The sequence below is a fragment of the Heptranchias perlo genome, chromosome 3 (assembly GCF_035084215.1).
Source record: "Heptranchias perlo isolate sHepPer1 chromosome 3, sHepPer1.hap1, whole genome shotgun sequence".
Classification (NCBI taxonomy): Eukaryota; Metazoa; Chordata; class Chondrichthyes; order Hexanchiformes; family Hexanchidae; genus Heptranchias; species Heptranchias perlo.
The window spans coordinates 111537787-111553864 of record NC_090327.1 but is presented as its reverse complement, the minus strand read 5'-3'; the positions used below and the strand labels follow the sequence as shown (position 1 = coordinate 111553864).

Here is a 16078-nt window from a genome sequence, read left to right as displayed (position 1 = left end):
ACAGAAACAAAACAAAAATGATTAAATTCACATACTGAAAGAAACAAACCTTTTATAAAACCAAACTGGACAAGCCAACTATGCTTAATTAAATACCACACAACATTTTATATTCACTAAACAGGTAAGATTTATTGACCCATATATAATCAATAGAACCAGCAAGATGATTGGCCCATCGCGCAGTGTGCTGGAGTATTAATACCAGCTACAATAACCATCAATTTTCAGAGAGCTGTCTTATACTGCTAAAGAAAGCCATCCCTACTTGGATCATATTTGTTGTCAATAAGAAGCTAGAACATAAACCGAATAGTGACAGTGACTAACTCATCAATATGGCCGATGATCCTTACAGCTTCATGGCAAGTTCATGGCAGACCTGCATACTGCATGATGGAGGAGTTATCCAAAGTTATCCTTATCGGATTCATTCTGCATTCACGGATATAGTACGAATCACACCTCCGACTGAATCCTCTTTAGGGATTTCCTCAACTTCAGCACTATTCATTTTATTGTAGACCAGGAATTCAAAAGGGGTTGCAGCTCCCTGACGTGTTACTCAAACAAAATAGGAAGCCCCCAGGCTTCAGCTGCAGCCTGCATTGTTCTACCTGCTCTCATTAGCACAGCATTAGGGACGCGGTTAGCTAGTTTCAACATCCCTGGGCTGAGAGAAATAGAGAAAAAAAAAATCAGCCAGCATTCCTGCTCATGACTGCTCTCCAGTGGCTCCCTACTGCAAAACATAAGCATGCTGGTTGAGATAGGATTAGACTTGGCTGTGATCCCCCAAAGCTGGAATAGTAAGTCCCTCTCCTGAAACTCTCATAGGGAGATCCTATGAAACTGTGCCCCAGCAGGACTCAAGAAAGGGAGTAAATTGAAGGGGGTGGGGAAAGGGGAGGAAAAAAAAGAGTTGCATTGTTCGCACTCTGAATTTAAGAATTAAACAAACATTCCAAAACTTTGAACCAGAAGGGATCATATCAGTGTTTCAGAAAGATTCCCTCACTAACAATGCTCCAAGAATTAGTTAACTGTCTACTTGTGCCCCACCTTAATCCATAAAATATTTAAACAGCTGAATCCTTTATTCAATTAAATACTAATTTTGATCTGGTAAACTCCCAGAAACGCAGTGTTTAGAGCATCATTTCTCTCGTGAATGGGACAAAACTCACATTTTTGCTGTAATGAAGTGTCCACTCAGAACACTCCTTTGAGAAAATTCATAGTTCAAAATATACCCACGCAGCAATCATGATGTCAAAGTCCAAATCAAGTCTTGCTGCATCATTACATTTTTGGAGGACTAGGTATAGCAACTGGCAAGGAAAGGCTACTGTAAGCATAAACGTATGAACTATTCTTTGCCTTCCAGAGATAATGCATTATCGCATGCAGAGCAAAAACCAAGCACTAAAAAGATAAACTTTATTACCTGCTTTATTTGTTGAAGAGCTTCAATACAGTTCAGCCATGCCAGCACTGGTCCTTTGTCATCAGTAGAACCTCTCCCATATAGTTTCCCTATAAAAGTTCCAAACATCAGAATTTTTAAAAAGTGTGGCGGGGGCGGGGGGTAAACACTGGTCTCATCAGTAACCTCATTTTGAAACACTCAAATGCTTCAGAAAAATTACAACCTACATCCATTGATTTTTCATGTCTTTTTGTTTCAACAATGAGTTCTCATTGTTACAAAACAAAAAGTTAGAGGAGAACTGAGTGGAAAAAAATTATGCAGTAATGCAGTCTTAAGATAACCCATCAACTATTTAGAAGAAACTGCCATAAATACTATCAACTGCAGGCCTAAGAGTCCCCCTGATAAAAACCAACTCCTTACAACACTGTTGCTGCAATCTTGTTGCATTCAAGCTGTAAGCACTTTGCAAAGGTTAGGTATGTCCTTAAAACGAAGAAAGGAGAGACAAGGTGTGAAGAGAGATGGGGGAAACACACATTAAAAAATATTGGCAGAAGCTCACTCATGGTTGGTATGTGGCCTAAGGTAACAGGGGAAAGAGAGGAATTTTCCTTAAAAACAAAAACCTGAGGAAGATATGTGTCAATAACAAGTTATTTAAATGAGTACAACGTAGCAGGAGTCATGTAACGATCACTAAATACTTTCTCCTTAAAACTCACTTATAGAAATAGTGCTTCCTTGATATTTGCAAGTGTCGGAGGCAATTTAAGTAAAATTGTTTCCACAGTATGCTCCAATCCTGGACATTTCATCAGCCCTCCCACCTCACAAACAATCAACTAGCTAACAGGTAGAGATCTAAACATATTAAATCAATTGCTGCATTGATAACAAATGTTTCCAAGACACGGAAATCTTGTCCAACTGAATTCTGCATCATCAGAAGACAGCATAAATGAGCGTCATGGATATCAGTCACCAGAACTCAACCTTCAACACAAGTCTTGAACTCAGGAGCTAGCAAATAAATGTAAGCCAGGGACTGAAACTGAACACTGGCCAAAGACTATGTGCACTGGAATATTCTAAACAGAACTTCAAACCATAGTGGGGATTGGGTGGAATAGGTGGAGAAGGGCAAGTAAAACAGTCTTATAAAAAGGAATCAAAAAGATACACAATAAAAAGACTACTACCAAATTATTAAAGTGATTTTAAGGAAAATAGTCCAAAACTGGATTCTATCTGTTGCAATGAAACCATAGAGAATGAAGAGAAAAAGGGGCCAGAATGAAGTCCTTATATACAGATTACATCGAATTTTCAGCACAGAAAACAGGCCGTTCGGCCCAATTAGTCTATGCCAGTGTTTATGCTCCATACGAGCCTCCTCCCACCTTACTTCATCTCACCCTATCAGCATATCTTTCTATTCCTTTCTCCCTCATGTACTTATCTAGCTTCCCCTTAAATGTGTCTACGTGCAGCGGAAAAAGAGCAGTATTCCCAAAATCATTTCTCATCAAAAATGACAAATAATCCCACTTTTACATGGGGCTTGATAAAAATTTTAATTCATTCTTTTCTATTACTAAAATAAATGCAGGAATCTTATTTTTATTGAACCCTTATTTTTATTATACCTCATCATTTTGCTTCAGTTTCTCAAAATCATGCTTTTTATTCTCAGTAAATTTACATCCACAGAGTATGCAGTAGGAACCACATGATTTTCTGCACAATGACTACCGTTTGCAACCTTATGATCCCGACAGCTGTTGTATTCATTCACGCGAGAAATTATTTCCTTCAAGTAATGTAAGCAATGTAATGTAATTTAAGCACACAGTTTTGAGACAGCTATGAGCATGCGACATTAGAGTACTAATGTATTATTGAGTGTAGAATGCATGATCGCACCCACATCGCCACAGACTAGCCCTTGATCTCAGGTAATATGGAAACAGTTGAAAAACTTTGCTTTCAAAGAGAGCAAGCTGACCCTCTGTACTCTGACACACCTTCTCACAGCCAGCTTGAGAGCAGCATTGGCAGTGAACAGGAAAAAGGTGCATGGTGGACAAGTAAGGAAGTATGTAACTTTTAACTAGAGTCACCCCCCCCCCCCCCCCCCCCCAATAATATATGAAGGAAAGTTCTGGTATTCCCAACCTTCCTTTTCATTTGTGTGCAATGCCCAATTACAAAGAACTGTTTCATGATTGTTGCCACCAGTGTAATTTATTCTAGCTGCATAGTCGATTAATGCAGTCAAGAACACAGCACAGGGTTAGAAACAAAAAACATGAAGGAATCAGTAGAAATAAATCAATAATTTTTGCAATACGTTACTTGTAGAGTCATTAGAGGAATTGTGCACAGATAACTCAATGGCATTACCTGCTGTGGTCCACATATCAAGCACGACTAATCAGATTTATCCTGCTAACTCTGCTCAGGTGAGGCACTGATTTGTGACATCAGTTTAGCTTTTAAAAAGGGGAAGAGGACAGTTTGCTCTCAATGTCAGTCTCACCAACTCTTCCAGTACATCTCAAAGGCCACTCAAGAGAAAATATGCAAGTAGTATGGTAAATCTTTGAAACCCAGCATTTGATTTCTTAAAATGAAATGAAATACCAAGATCCCAATTTTAATTAATTTTGACTTCTAGTCCAAGCAAAGATCCATAGGTATCCCCAATAAGTATATTTTCTGGTGGGGAGGGGCAGTGTAACTCATTTGGCTGATGACTTAAAAAGTGGTTTACTTCTCACTGCCTATCAGAAGTTGGAATGGAAATCTGAATATCCCCATAATGTTCGAAAGGTCTTCTCCATCTAGGATGATCTGTAACAGATACTGTAGGGAAACTTCCTAATTGCACTGCTCCCTTGTCCTGTCCAGACCAATGCAGTCAAGAGGGCTTCCTCCAAGATCATGATTCAGGAGACGGCACAGGCCATATGGGATCATCCCAGACGGTTTGCAATGCACATCTGGTTTGAATTTGATTCTGTATGCTGGAGGTTTACAGAACACAAAACCTCCCACAAAAACAAATAGGCAACAGATATTTTAGTCTTGAGGATAGCAAGGCAGTGTGCAGCATGCCAGTGAAAATTGTGTTGGTAGGAATAACATGGGAAGAAAGCAAAAAGCAGGGGCAGATCCTGGAAATCTGAAAGAGAAAATTCTGAAGACACTCAGCAGTATTTGTGGAAAGAATAGACAAATTAAGGTTTTGGGTGCAGACCCTTCTTCAAAACTGAAAAATAAGAAGTGGAAGATGTATTAATATAATCAAGAAGGGAAGGGTAAAAAAAAATATTTTAAAAATGAATATGGGCAGAAAAGGCTTAGAAAATCCATGTATAGGAAATTGATTTTTTTTTTATAAAAGTTGGATGACTAACAAGTTTTCAGATCTGTGCAGGGACTCATTCTTTGGCATTTTGCTGATTTTTTTTTAAGTAACCACAACTCATCAGTGACAAATCTTCACATGATTTTTTAATGCTTTCAGTTTCAGATGACGTCACATTTTTCTGGATCATGTTTTTAAACTGCTGATAGTTTTTTTAAAAATGCTCAGAACAGGATCTGGCTACCACGTATTATGTCACAAAATAATAAAGGAAGGGGGCCTCTGACAAATAATTTAATTAAAACACATTTTCTCAGAACAAATGTTGATGTCAAAATTAATGTCTCAAGGCAACAGAGGAAATTAATATTGTTACATATTACAGTTTTGGATTAAGATTTAACCTCCACTGAAAGTGAGCAGAATTGCATAAGAGATCAATCACATACATTTTTAAAAAAAATATTCTTTCATGACTAGGGAAGAGAAGGGTACAGTAGCCTAGTGGTTATGTTACTGGACTAACAACCCAGAAGTTGGGAAATCTCACCACGACAAGTTGCAAAATTGAATTCAATAAATCTAGTAACTTATGAGCTAGTCCACAAAAGATGCAGTTTTCATTGCAAAACTCCAACTGGTTTCACAAACATACTTCCGGGAAGTACCCAACACATGACTCCAGTCCCATATTATATGGTTGATTCTTAATGCCCTCAGGAGAACTAGAGATGGGCAATAAATACTGCACTGGCCAGTGTCATTCACATCCCAAGAACAAATTCTTTAAAAACTTGCATTGATATAGGGCCTTTCAAATCCTGAGGATGTCCCAAAGTGCTTTACAACCAATTAATCACTTTTAGAGTGCAGTCACTGTTGTTTTGTAGGCAAACACGGGGCAGCCAATTTGCACACAAGGTCCCACAAATAGCAATGAGACGACCAGTGACGTTGGTTGAGGAATAAATGTTGGCCAGATCACTGGGAGAACTCCTCCGCTCTTCTTTGAATAATGCCATTGGATCTTTTACATCCGCCTGAGTGTAGAAAGGCCTCAGTTAAACTGAAGGACTGCACCTCTGATAATGCAGCACTCCCTCAGTGCTGCATTGAAGTGTGCTCAAGTCTCTGGAGTGGGGCCTATACCCACAACCTTCTTACTCGGATGTGAGAGTGCTACCAATGGAGCCAAGATGAATGAGTGCCTACAAATATATTTGATAAAATATTGACTATAATTGGACAATATTTTGACATACTGTGGGGAGAGTGACATTTTTTCCCCCTCCTTTTATTTCTCCAGCATGAATCGGCATTTCAGGAGAACAGTTTGAAGGACAGCAGCAGCAGCAGCAATCCTCTGGTACCTCAAGGCTATTCTTCATTTGTGTTTGGCAACAGGCTGTTCAAGCATTGGGTTCATTACAATCAAAACCTCTGACTGCCTTGCGCTTCCAACAGGGACAGTGATCAGGATTGAAAACCTTAGCTGATTTTTTTACCCACATATTTCTGGGATGCTGCGGCCCATTGCAGCATCTTAATTGGGTCCCCAGCTAAGATCAGTAATGGTTGATCTTAGGACTTTTCTGGTATGTGTGGCTCAACACTACACTATACAGTGTAATTACCCACTGACCCATTGGAATCATTGAAGTACAATTTATCTTTCATCTTTGATCAAAGTATTCAAAGACAATCTTGTGTTGATCATTAATGGATTTTAGTAATTCTGCTGAAAACTTAAATTGAGGAGAAAGGGCATTTGATTGATGATTAAATGTTCACTATATATAGTGGAGTGTAGCAGCCAGTTGCCAGACTGCATTCACTTGCAATATTACATAATTCAGCAATAGGTGACTTCTTCCACCATTAAAATTTTATGAAGTTTTCCCTGTTACTATAGTTAAGTTTTGTTGACAAAATAAGAACAAGAGCAAGGTGGACAAGAGATGGGGACTGTAAAGCAGGCTAACCAGGGGAGACCTCAAAGTATCACAAGAAATGAAAGGGAGACCATTGTGTTTTCCATGAGGTTCACCAACTTGCATTGCATGTGTGATTATCAAACAGGAGCAGTGTAAATCTGAGCAATTGACCAATTTTTTTGGAACTTGCAAGGTTTTCCAACCAGACTGGCAAAGTTCATGGCTCAGAGAGATGAAGTATAAGACCAGAGACCAAATGAACAAACTAGGATTGCAATCGGTGAAATCAGTACCACAACTCAGGCCAGAAAGGGAATTCTAGTAACTAACAAAAAAAACTTACCATCTTTTTCCACCAATGTGAAGGGCTCAGTGTTCCAGCCATCCTCAATTTGGGCAGGCTGAACATCCAGATGCCCATAGATGCATAGTGTCTTCTTTTTTGGGTCATTGCCTAGTGTGGCCAATAGAATTGGAGGAAGAGGAATTTTTGTTCCATCAGGCAGCTAATTTAAAACAAAAAAGAACATTGCATACAATGAAATTTAAGATCAGTGGCAGAATGTAAAACTTTATTACAGAGTGAGATGTGTATCTAATTTCTGATGTACAATTCCAAATTCTGGTTACATGAAATAAAATGCTGATCCATCAATAGGTGCAAGTGGGTTGTCAGCACCTGAGAAACCATACTCCAAGATTCAACACTTTCAGAAGAAAAAGGAAAGAAAACTTGGAAGAGACATATGTAAATGACTGAAGGAAGTTTCAAATGCATACATTCTATTGGTTCTCACCGTTTGTTGCCCAATATCTGCCAGTTCCACTGATCCACCCAATCGTTTTATCTCTTCGGCAACAAACTCCACCATCCTTATGGTTTCGTTCCTCTTCTCTGGTAATGCGGACACACTCTGAATTGCCACCCATTCTGCGAGACGCTAGGGAAACAAGACAGCTAAGTAACTGAACTTAAAAAGCTATCGTCACAGTTTGTGATTTGCCCCACAGATTACATTAACAATGAACTACTCTACAACTGAGATTAGAGAGACCTCGTATAGAGGATTATATAAAACAAAATTAAGTCTCAGGCAAGCCCGAGATTAGGTGGCTGAGATAATGGCTGTTTTCTGCAAACCACTAGTCTCCAACATGGATTTTATTTATACAATCACATTGTGAATATTTAACAATGTGTAGATGCACTATCTGGTTTGTCGCTTTTTTTTCTGGCACACTTACCATTTTAACTGAATATCAGATTCACAAACTAGTTCTCGGGGTGGGGGATAGAGGCATTGCACATATTTCATTTCGTGTGGCAGAAACAATTGATGTACATCATTTGCATGCTATATTTTAAAGTAAAAAGTTCCGTTAACCCAGAGGATATGAAACAAGTGTTGTACCAACAGTAATCACGATCACCTCAGTAACCTACCAAAGTATTCTGTTCAGTAGTTACTGTGATACAGAATGCACTACAAGATATTAAAACTGTGACAAAAAAGCATTTATACTGCAATGTCACGATAAGAATAATGATCAAATCAAATTTTAAACACACTAGATTAGAAATATGTAGCTACCAGTTGAATCAAGCAATAGTGCAGAATGGAAGATGACCACTCAGTCTCAAGGTCCCTGCCTGTTCATGTTTTAGAATTTCCCCTCCCCAGATCTAAATATGAAGAGAATCATGGATAACTTGCATTTAAGTGGCAGATTATATGACAAACCAGAAGTAAACAGCTCAAATGATTTGTAACCAAGGCAACTGGTTTATAGTTTTTAAAACAGAAACACAGGCAGGATTAGGAATGAGATTCCAGAATCCCATGCATTAAAAACAAGAGTTTGACCGGAAACTAGTGGCCTGTACTTATTAAGACCACCGCAATGCTAACTATAGCGGCCCCAACTTCACTGACTGCACCGTAAAATAAATACGGCAACATAGCCAATCCGGAGATTTCAACCCCAACTAAAGGAGGCAGCTTCACCAGTGCTGTCAGAGGTGGTAGTGCCACTACTCTTCTGCCCCAGAAAACAAACGTTGCTGTCAGGGAAGAGGCTGCTGCCTATTCTGGCTGCAGGTAGGCTGAGCCCTCAGCCCATTCCTATGAGCCAGCGATGTGATTTTCTACCTACTAGCCTGAAAGATCCCTCCCTGGCATTTGAGGAGCTTTCAGCAGCCAGAAACTGAGTGCACACAAATCTGTCTGCCTGTTTCTTTGCTCTGGAACCAGTCTCCCAGTATGAAACGGGGTGAGGTTTGGGGGGGAGGGGGTGAGGAATCCACGTCAGTAGCCCCAGACTATATTACAACATTTCAGAACCACTTCCTTAAAAAAACTGTCTTGTCACGTTGGGAGGTCTTAATTACACAGATTTTATTAAATTGCTGAAATATGGAAAGAACAAAACATTTTGACCTTAAAAAAGGAATGTACAAGGAGGGATCTTACACAATGATTCCTAGCCACACTGATTTACCTTGAAATTTGTAGAAATAGTTCTGAGCTTGTTTTTTTTTTTAAAAAAAGCTTTAAGCTGGATTTGATTTCAAATAAGAACCAGATCACTTTCAGTCCCGAGTCCACACCCTGGCCAAGACTTCAGAATCTCTCTTGCGTTTCCCACTTTAATAATCTTTTCTCAAATGAACAACCGTAATTCACAGGTTTGAATCATATGGATCAATAGAACACCACAATCAAAGTTAAATATATTCCCCAGTCAGAGCAATTCAAACTAGATTACGCAGCAACACAACTTGTCTCCAGAGTTTTGATTCAATTGAAAAACAGTTTGAAATTTAACCTCCGGGACATGGGCTCAGGTGTGAAGATTACCTGCCTTAAGGATTAGCTTCATATAGCTGCCAATTTAGACACTTGCCAGAATAGCATGGCGACAGAGGGAAAGCCAAATCTTCTCTCTCCCACCCTCCCCCCAAGCCACCAATTGTAGACACTGAATCTCACTCTGCTGCATTCAGTCACTGTACTGCCCAGTCACAGATGTTCTTCCAATTCAAAACAAAAATGTTGGACGTATGAACTGCACACAGCACAAGTGCCAGGAAGTTTTTAAAAATTAGATTATTGCTGTGGAGCTGTCTGTTCTCTATAAGATCATAAGACCATAAGAGATAGGAGCAGGAGTAGGCCATTCGGCCCCTCGAGCCTGCTCCGTCATTTAATGAGATCACGGCTGATCTGATTTTTACCTCAACTCCACATTCCCCGCCTTTTCCCCCTATCCTTTGACTCCCTTGCTGATCAAAAGTATAAACAATTTTACAACACCAAGTTATAGTCCAGCAATTTTATTTTAAATTCACAAGCTTTTCCAACGATCAAAAGTGTGTCTAACTAATCATGGTAACTATTCAATCTGCAACATGCAAGTACTGAGCTCAGATTACACCTGCTGACATCAGTGTGACTGTGACACAGAAATAAACTCCTCAAAAAGGGCAAGGATTTCTCCAAACAACCTGCATAAACATTAAAGCCAGTTCACTCCCAGCAATGCCACGTGATCAGCAGATCAAACCTTCAGCACTGAGTACGGCCGAACTTTCTCTTTGTGATTATTTATTTTAAAAAAGTTTGTAGGACTGTAATAGAAAAGCAAAAAAAAAACTACTTAAGCTGTAGATTGGTGCAGTTAAAATAACTTACTTTGACATACAATTCTTGATTGTCATCGATGTGCTTGAAAAGTTTGGGAAGGTACGACATCGCTGTGGTGAGCAGAGTGCAGCTGTCGTTCTGAAGGAAGAAAGAATTACGCTGAGTAAAGCAGCCAAACTTTGCATCTTCCTGTTTTTAAAAGGCCTGGGAGACGCTGAAGCTCCACCCATCAAAATCTGCAACCACAGCAAGCTCTCCAATTAAGACGGGGTGTAATTTAGAGAATAGCTCAACCAACTAACCCTTTTTTAAAAAAAACACGGTCAAAAAAATGACAACAATATCAAATTTTTCATTTAAAAAAAAGTGCTGTAGAACAGAGGCAGCTTTCATGCAAGGCTGCAGCAAAGTTTGTGTAAACCACCTTTTATCCCAGTTGCACACTTCACCCAGTTCTCACTCCGGCCATTCATAACTTGGTAACTTTTGCTGATGATAACCTTCCCCTCTGCCATCAGCAATAAGTTGCTTTTCTTTCCTTGGCATCTGTGCAGGAGGACAAAGTTGTAAACAAAGGCAGGCAAGCTGGACTGACGGATGAGACGGCAGACCTCAATTCTGTTCTAGTCTACAGTCCATTAAATGTGATACCATTTTGAAGAGTTACAGCCTTCTCACATCTGATGATGTTGCATACGCTGGGGGAGGGGGAAGAGGGAGGGGGATTTCACCTCCACAAAGTAACAGTTGAGTGGTAGAATGTGAGTTCTACTCCAATTTAATGCAGCCTACTCAGCACACTAACAAGAATGGGGAGGTAGGAGAAAAATGGCTGGAATTAAATAAGATTGGAGGGGAAAAAAAAAGGGGGAGCTTATGTCAGACACCAAGAGCTCAAGGCTGCAGAAAACAGAGAGGAGTATAGACAGTACAAGGGTGAAATTAAAAAGGAAATTAGGAAAGCAAAGCTAGGGCATGAAAAAATACTGACAAGTAAAATTAAGGAAAATGCAAAAATGTTTTATAAATACAAAAAGAGGGAGAGGATAACTAAGGAAAGAGTAGGGACTATTATAGACCGAAAAGGTAACCTACGTGTGGAGGCGGAAGATGGGGGTACGGTTCTTAATACTTTGCGTCTGGCTTCACAAAAGAGGGGGACAATGCAGAGGTTGTAGTTAAGGAGAAATGTGAAATATTGGATGGGATAAACATAGTGAGAGAGGAAGTTTTAAGGGGTTTAGCATCTTTGAAAGTAGATAAATCGCTAAGCCTGCATGAAACGTATCCCTGGCTGCTTAGAGAAGCAAGGGAGGAAATAGCAGGGGCTCTGACCATCATTTTCCAATCTTCACTGGTTACAGCAGTGGTGCTGGAGGATTGGAGGACTGCTAACGTTGTACCATTGTTTAAAAAAGGGAGAAAGAGATAGACCGAGCAATTACAGGCTGGTCACTCTAATGTCAGTGGTGGACAAATTATTGGAAGCGATTCTGAGGGACAGCATAAATCGTTACTTAGAAAGGCACGGGTTAATCGAGGACAGTCAGCATGGATTTGTTAAGGGACGGTGTCTGACTAACTTGATTGAATTTTTTGAGCAGGTAATAAGGAGGGTAACACATTTGATGCAGTCTGCATGGATTTTAGCAAGGCTTTTGACAAGGTCCCACATGGCAGACTGGTCAAAAAAGTAAAAGCCCATGGGATCCAAGGGAAAGTGGCTAGTTGGATCCAAAATTGGCTCAGTGGCACGAAGCAAAGGGTAATGGTTGACAGGTGTTTTTGTGACTGGAAGGCTGTTTCCAGTGGGTTTCTGGAAGGCTCAGTACTAGGTCCCTTGCATTTTGTGGTATATATTAATGATCTGGACTTGGGAAATGTGGGGGACTTGATCAAGAAGTTTGCAGATAATACAAAAATTGGCTGCGTGTCTGATAGTGAGGAGGAAAGCTGTAGACTGCAGAAAGATCTCACTTTGGGGGGGGGGGGGGGGGGGGGGGGAGGAAGAAAAGTGGCAAATGGAATTCAATCCAGAGAAGTGTGAGGTAATGCATTTGGGGAAGGCAAACAAGGCAAAGGAGTATCCTCCCATTATTTGTGTACTAAGAAGTGTAGAGGAAGTGAGGGACCTTGGAATGTATGTCCACAGATCCCTGGAGGTAGCAGGACAGGTAGATAAAGTGGTTAAAAAGGCATACAGGGTACTTTCCTTTATTAGCCGAGGCATAGAATGTAAGAGCAGGGGGGTAATGCTAGAACTGTATAAAACACTAGTTAGACCACAGCTTGGGTACTGTGTACAGTTCTGGTCACCACATTACAGGAAAGATGTGATTGCACTAGAGAGGGTACAGAGAAGATTTACGAGGATGTTGCCAGGGCTGGAGAATTCTGGCTATGAGGAAAGATTGGATAGGCTGGGGTTATTTTCTTTGGAATAAAAGGAGGCTGAGAGGAGATTTAATTGAGGTGTATAAAATTATGACAGGACTAGATAGAGTGGATAGGGAGGACCTATTTCCGTTAGCAGAGTGGTCAGTGCCAGGGGGCGTAGATTTAAAGTAATTGGTAGAAGGATTAGAGGGGATCTGAGGAGAAGTGTTCTCACCCAGAGGGTGGTGGGGGTCTGGAACTCACTGCCTGAAAGGGTGGTAGAGGCAGAAACCCTCAACTCATTTAAAAATACTTGGACGTGCACTTGAAGTGCTGGAAAGTGGGATTAAGCTGGATAGCTCTTCTTCGAATGGCACGGACATGATGGGCCAAATGGCCTCCTTCTGCGCTGTAACTTTCTATGATTCTATAGTGAACCCACATTGCTTTCACACTCCTCACAGGAGTACCACTTTGTTTTAAAACTGGCCAAAGCACACGTTTATTGTTTAACTTACTAGGTTGCACCTTGTTGTAAATGATGCGCTGACTGACCTTAAGGTGTATTTTAATCTGGTTTAAGAGTTGAACTACTTTAAAGAAATGAGCAGCTTTTCCAACACATGACTCTGCATCATCATTTGCATAGGAATAATGTAAAAGTCAACTCAGCTCTTTTGTGGGTGTCATGAACTGCCACAGGAAATCAGCAGCTCAGGTTCTGCCCAGCATTTGATAGAGAATGGGGCCAGCTGAAAATGTAACTGGGAAGGAGTGGGGCCAGGTATTATGTAGCAGCTCTCTCCCAAAATCGGAACTGCAGAATAAAAGTGCCGATAGTTGCCTGATAGATAACCTACTAGAAGTGAGCCTTACTCTGGCCTCCAACCTTGCAGAGCTGCCTCAGTTCCTCTCTCTAAGCAGTGGTCACACAGACTGCCTTTTTAAATTTAAAATGGAAGACATCTACCTGAACACTCTGGGAACAAAACCTCAATGTAAACTGAATTCAGCATTGTACAAGTTTACATTCCTCCATGTCTGAAGGTTTGCTTTTTGGTCTCTCTGTATTGGTACATTATTATTTTATTCACTAGCAATGTACTAAAGGACGGACATTGATGGAAACAGTCTCACTTCTTTAAAAGAGCTCAACTCTTAAAACAGATTAATGTACAGTCAGCGCCTAACCAAATAAATCATTTACACCTTTCTAGTAAGTTAAACAATAAATGCAGTTAGTGGGGCTTTCCTACTTGGGGCGAGGCAATTCTCAACCTCACAAAAGTGATTATAAACACTTTCTGGGGTTATTTATTTGCAATAATTTTTCACAACTCCTCCCCACCAAATGCATCGACCTACATTTTTTAATCACAGCTATTAAAAGGGAAATGATGATTTAGGCCAAAAATACTTCAAATAAATGATTACTTCTACATTTATTACCAGGTTGCAAGATCCTGCTGTCCTTATCTTCAGTATTTTACAATTTGGCAGAGAAGTCCCTTTTATATGTGACTGATTGTTGCTGAGCTGGTAACAGATTATTTTAGATAAAATGGAATTGTAGTACGGGGCAAGATAAGATTGTGGGGAAAAGGTACATATTGAACAATGGCTAAAGAGCACTCATATTTTAAACATCAAGCAATGTCTGTTAACCAAAGCTCAATTATGACAGACAGACACACACACACACACGCTGGACTAGCACTTTGAGTAGAAAAGTTTAACCATTGTAGCAGTCAGATTTTTAAAAAAAACAGGATAAATTTGGATCTGAGGGGACAGGGGCAACCCCTGCCTCACTCTTCCTAATAAATTTGTAAATCTAGTTAGTAAAACAGTAGAGTCAGGCCACAGCTGAATGAACAGAGGGACTGAAAGGTCGTATATCAGCTGAAAATACAACGGGTACACTGCAAAATACCAAATACTTTCATTTACATAGCAGCGCCTTATCAAAATGGAACATCTCAACACGTTACATCCTCGATTTTAATCGTTCCACCATTGGTGGCTGTGCCTTCACCTCCTAGGTCCTAAGCTCTGGAGTTCCCTCCATTAACCTCTGCGCCTCTCTACTCCTTCAAGACGCTCCTTAAAACCTACCTCTTTGACCAAGCTTTTGGACATCTGTCCTAATATCTCCTTATGTGGCTCGGTGTCAAATGTTTGATAATCGCTCCTGTGAAGTGCCTTGGGACGTTTTACTATATAAATGCAAATTGTTGTTGTTACAGAATTAAGTACGTTTTGAAGTCTAGTGAGTATTATGTAGGCAAACAGCAGCCATTCTGCATGAAACATCCTATGAGCAGCATTGAGATAAAGGGCCAGTTAAACTGTTTATTGTGCTGACATTGCTTGTGGGAGAACTCCCTGATCTTCAAAATTGTTTCATGGGATTTTTAATGGCCAGCTGAATATGCAGATGGGACCTCAGTTTAAGCAACTCATCCTAAGCATGACACCTTTGGCAATTCAGCACTCCTTTAGTATTGCACTGAAATGTATCTAATTACTGGCTCAAGTCACAAAGATGGATTAGCCACCCACAGGAATCTGCAGTTTTAAGGCTTGTAAGAATTGATAAAAATCTGCAGTTAACAAAGAATACAGCAGTCATAGATCTCGTGCATCAACAGTTTGGCCAGTTACAAAGATGCTGTAAAAGGCATAAATCCACTCCCAACTTTTCTTACATTAAATAAAGTCTAGTTATAGAAGTTAATAACCTCTGTTAAAAAGGATAAAATTGGAGGCTACTTCAATCAATTGTAGCCTTGCACAATAAGTTAGTGTCTTTATCTGTTCGTGTGTTCCATTTTTCCTTTAATCATTTTAAAGCTAAACGGTACCTTCTAAAACAGGGATGTTGTGGTCCATGTTGGAACTAACGACATAGGAAGGAAAAGGGTTGAGGTCCGCCGTCAGAGTTTCAGGGGCTGGGAGGAAGTCAAAGAGCGGAACCTCAAAAGTGGTAACCTCTGGATTACTACCAGTGCCACCTGCTATTGAGTATCGGAACAGTAAGATAAGGCAGGGTGATGTGTGGTTGGAGAAATGGTGCAGGAGGGCAGATTTCAGATTCCCAGGGCATTCGGACCAGTTCTGAGGCAGGAGTTAACCTGTACAAGATGGATGGGTTGCACCTCAACAGGACTGGGACCAATGTTCTTGCGGGAAGGTTAACTAGTGCTGTGGAGGGGGGGGGGGGGGAAAAAGAGTTTAAACAAAAACCAGAAAATGCTGGAAAAGCTCAGCAAGTCAGGCAGCATCTGCGGAGAAAAACAGCTAATATTTCAGGTAGAAG

At 40.3% G+C, this 16078-nt stretch overlaps 1 protein-coding gene across 1 annotated transcript in view; it reads right to left on the bottom strand.

Moving 5' to 3' along the window:
• Positions 1 to 16078, bottom strand: part of LOC137319055 (cytosolic non-specific dipeptidase-like) — a 46209-nt gene that overhangs the window by 14168 nt on the left and 15963 nt on the right. The window contains exons 2-5 of the mRNA XM_067981460.1: positions 10432 to 10521; positions 7537 to 7680; positions 7083 to 7245; positions 1448 to 1536 (exon numbers count right to left, since the gene is read on the bottom strand). Of these exons, the coding sequence (XP_067837561.1) occupies positions 1448 to 1536; positions 7083 to 7245; positions 7537 to 7680; positions 10432 to 10491 (456 nt within the window). The 5' untranslated portion in view covers positions 10492 to 10521. The remainder of the gene's footprint in view (positions 1 to 1447; positions 1537 to 7082; positions 7246 to 7536; positions 7681 to 10431; positions 10522 to 16078) is intronic.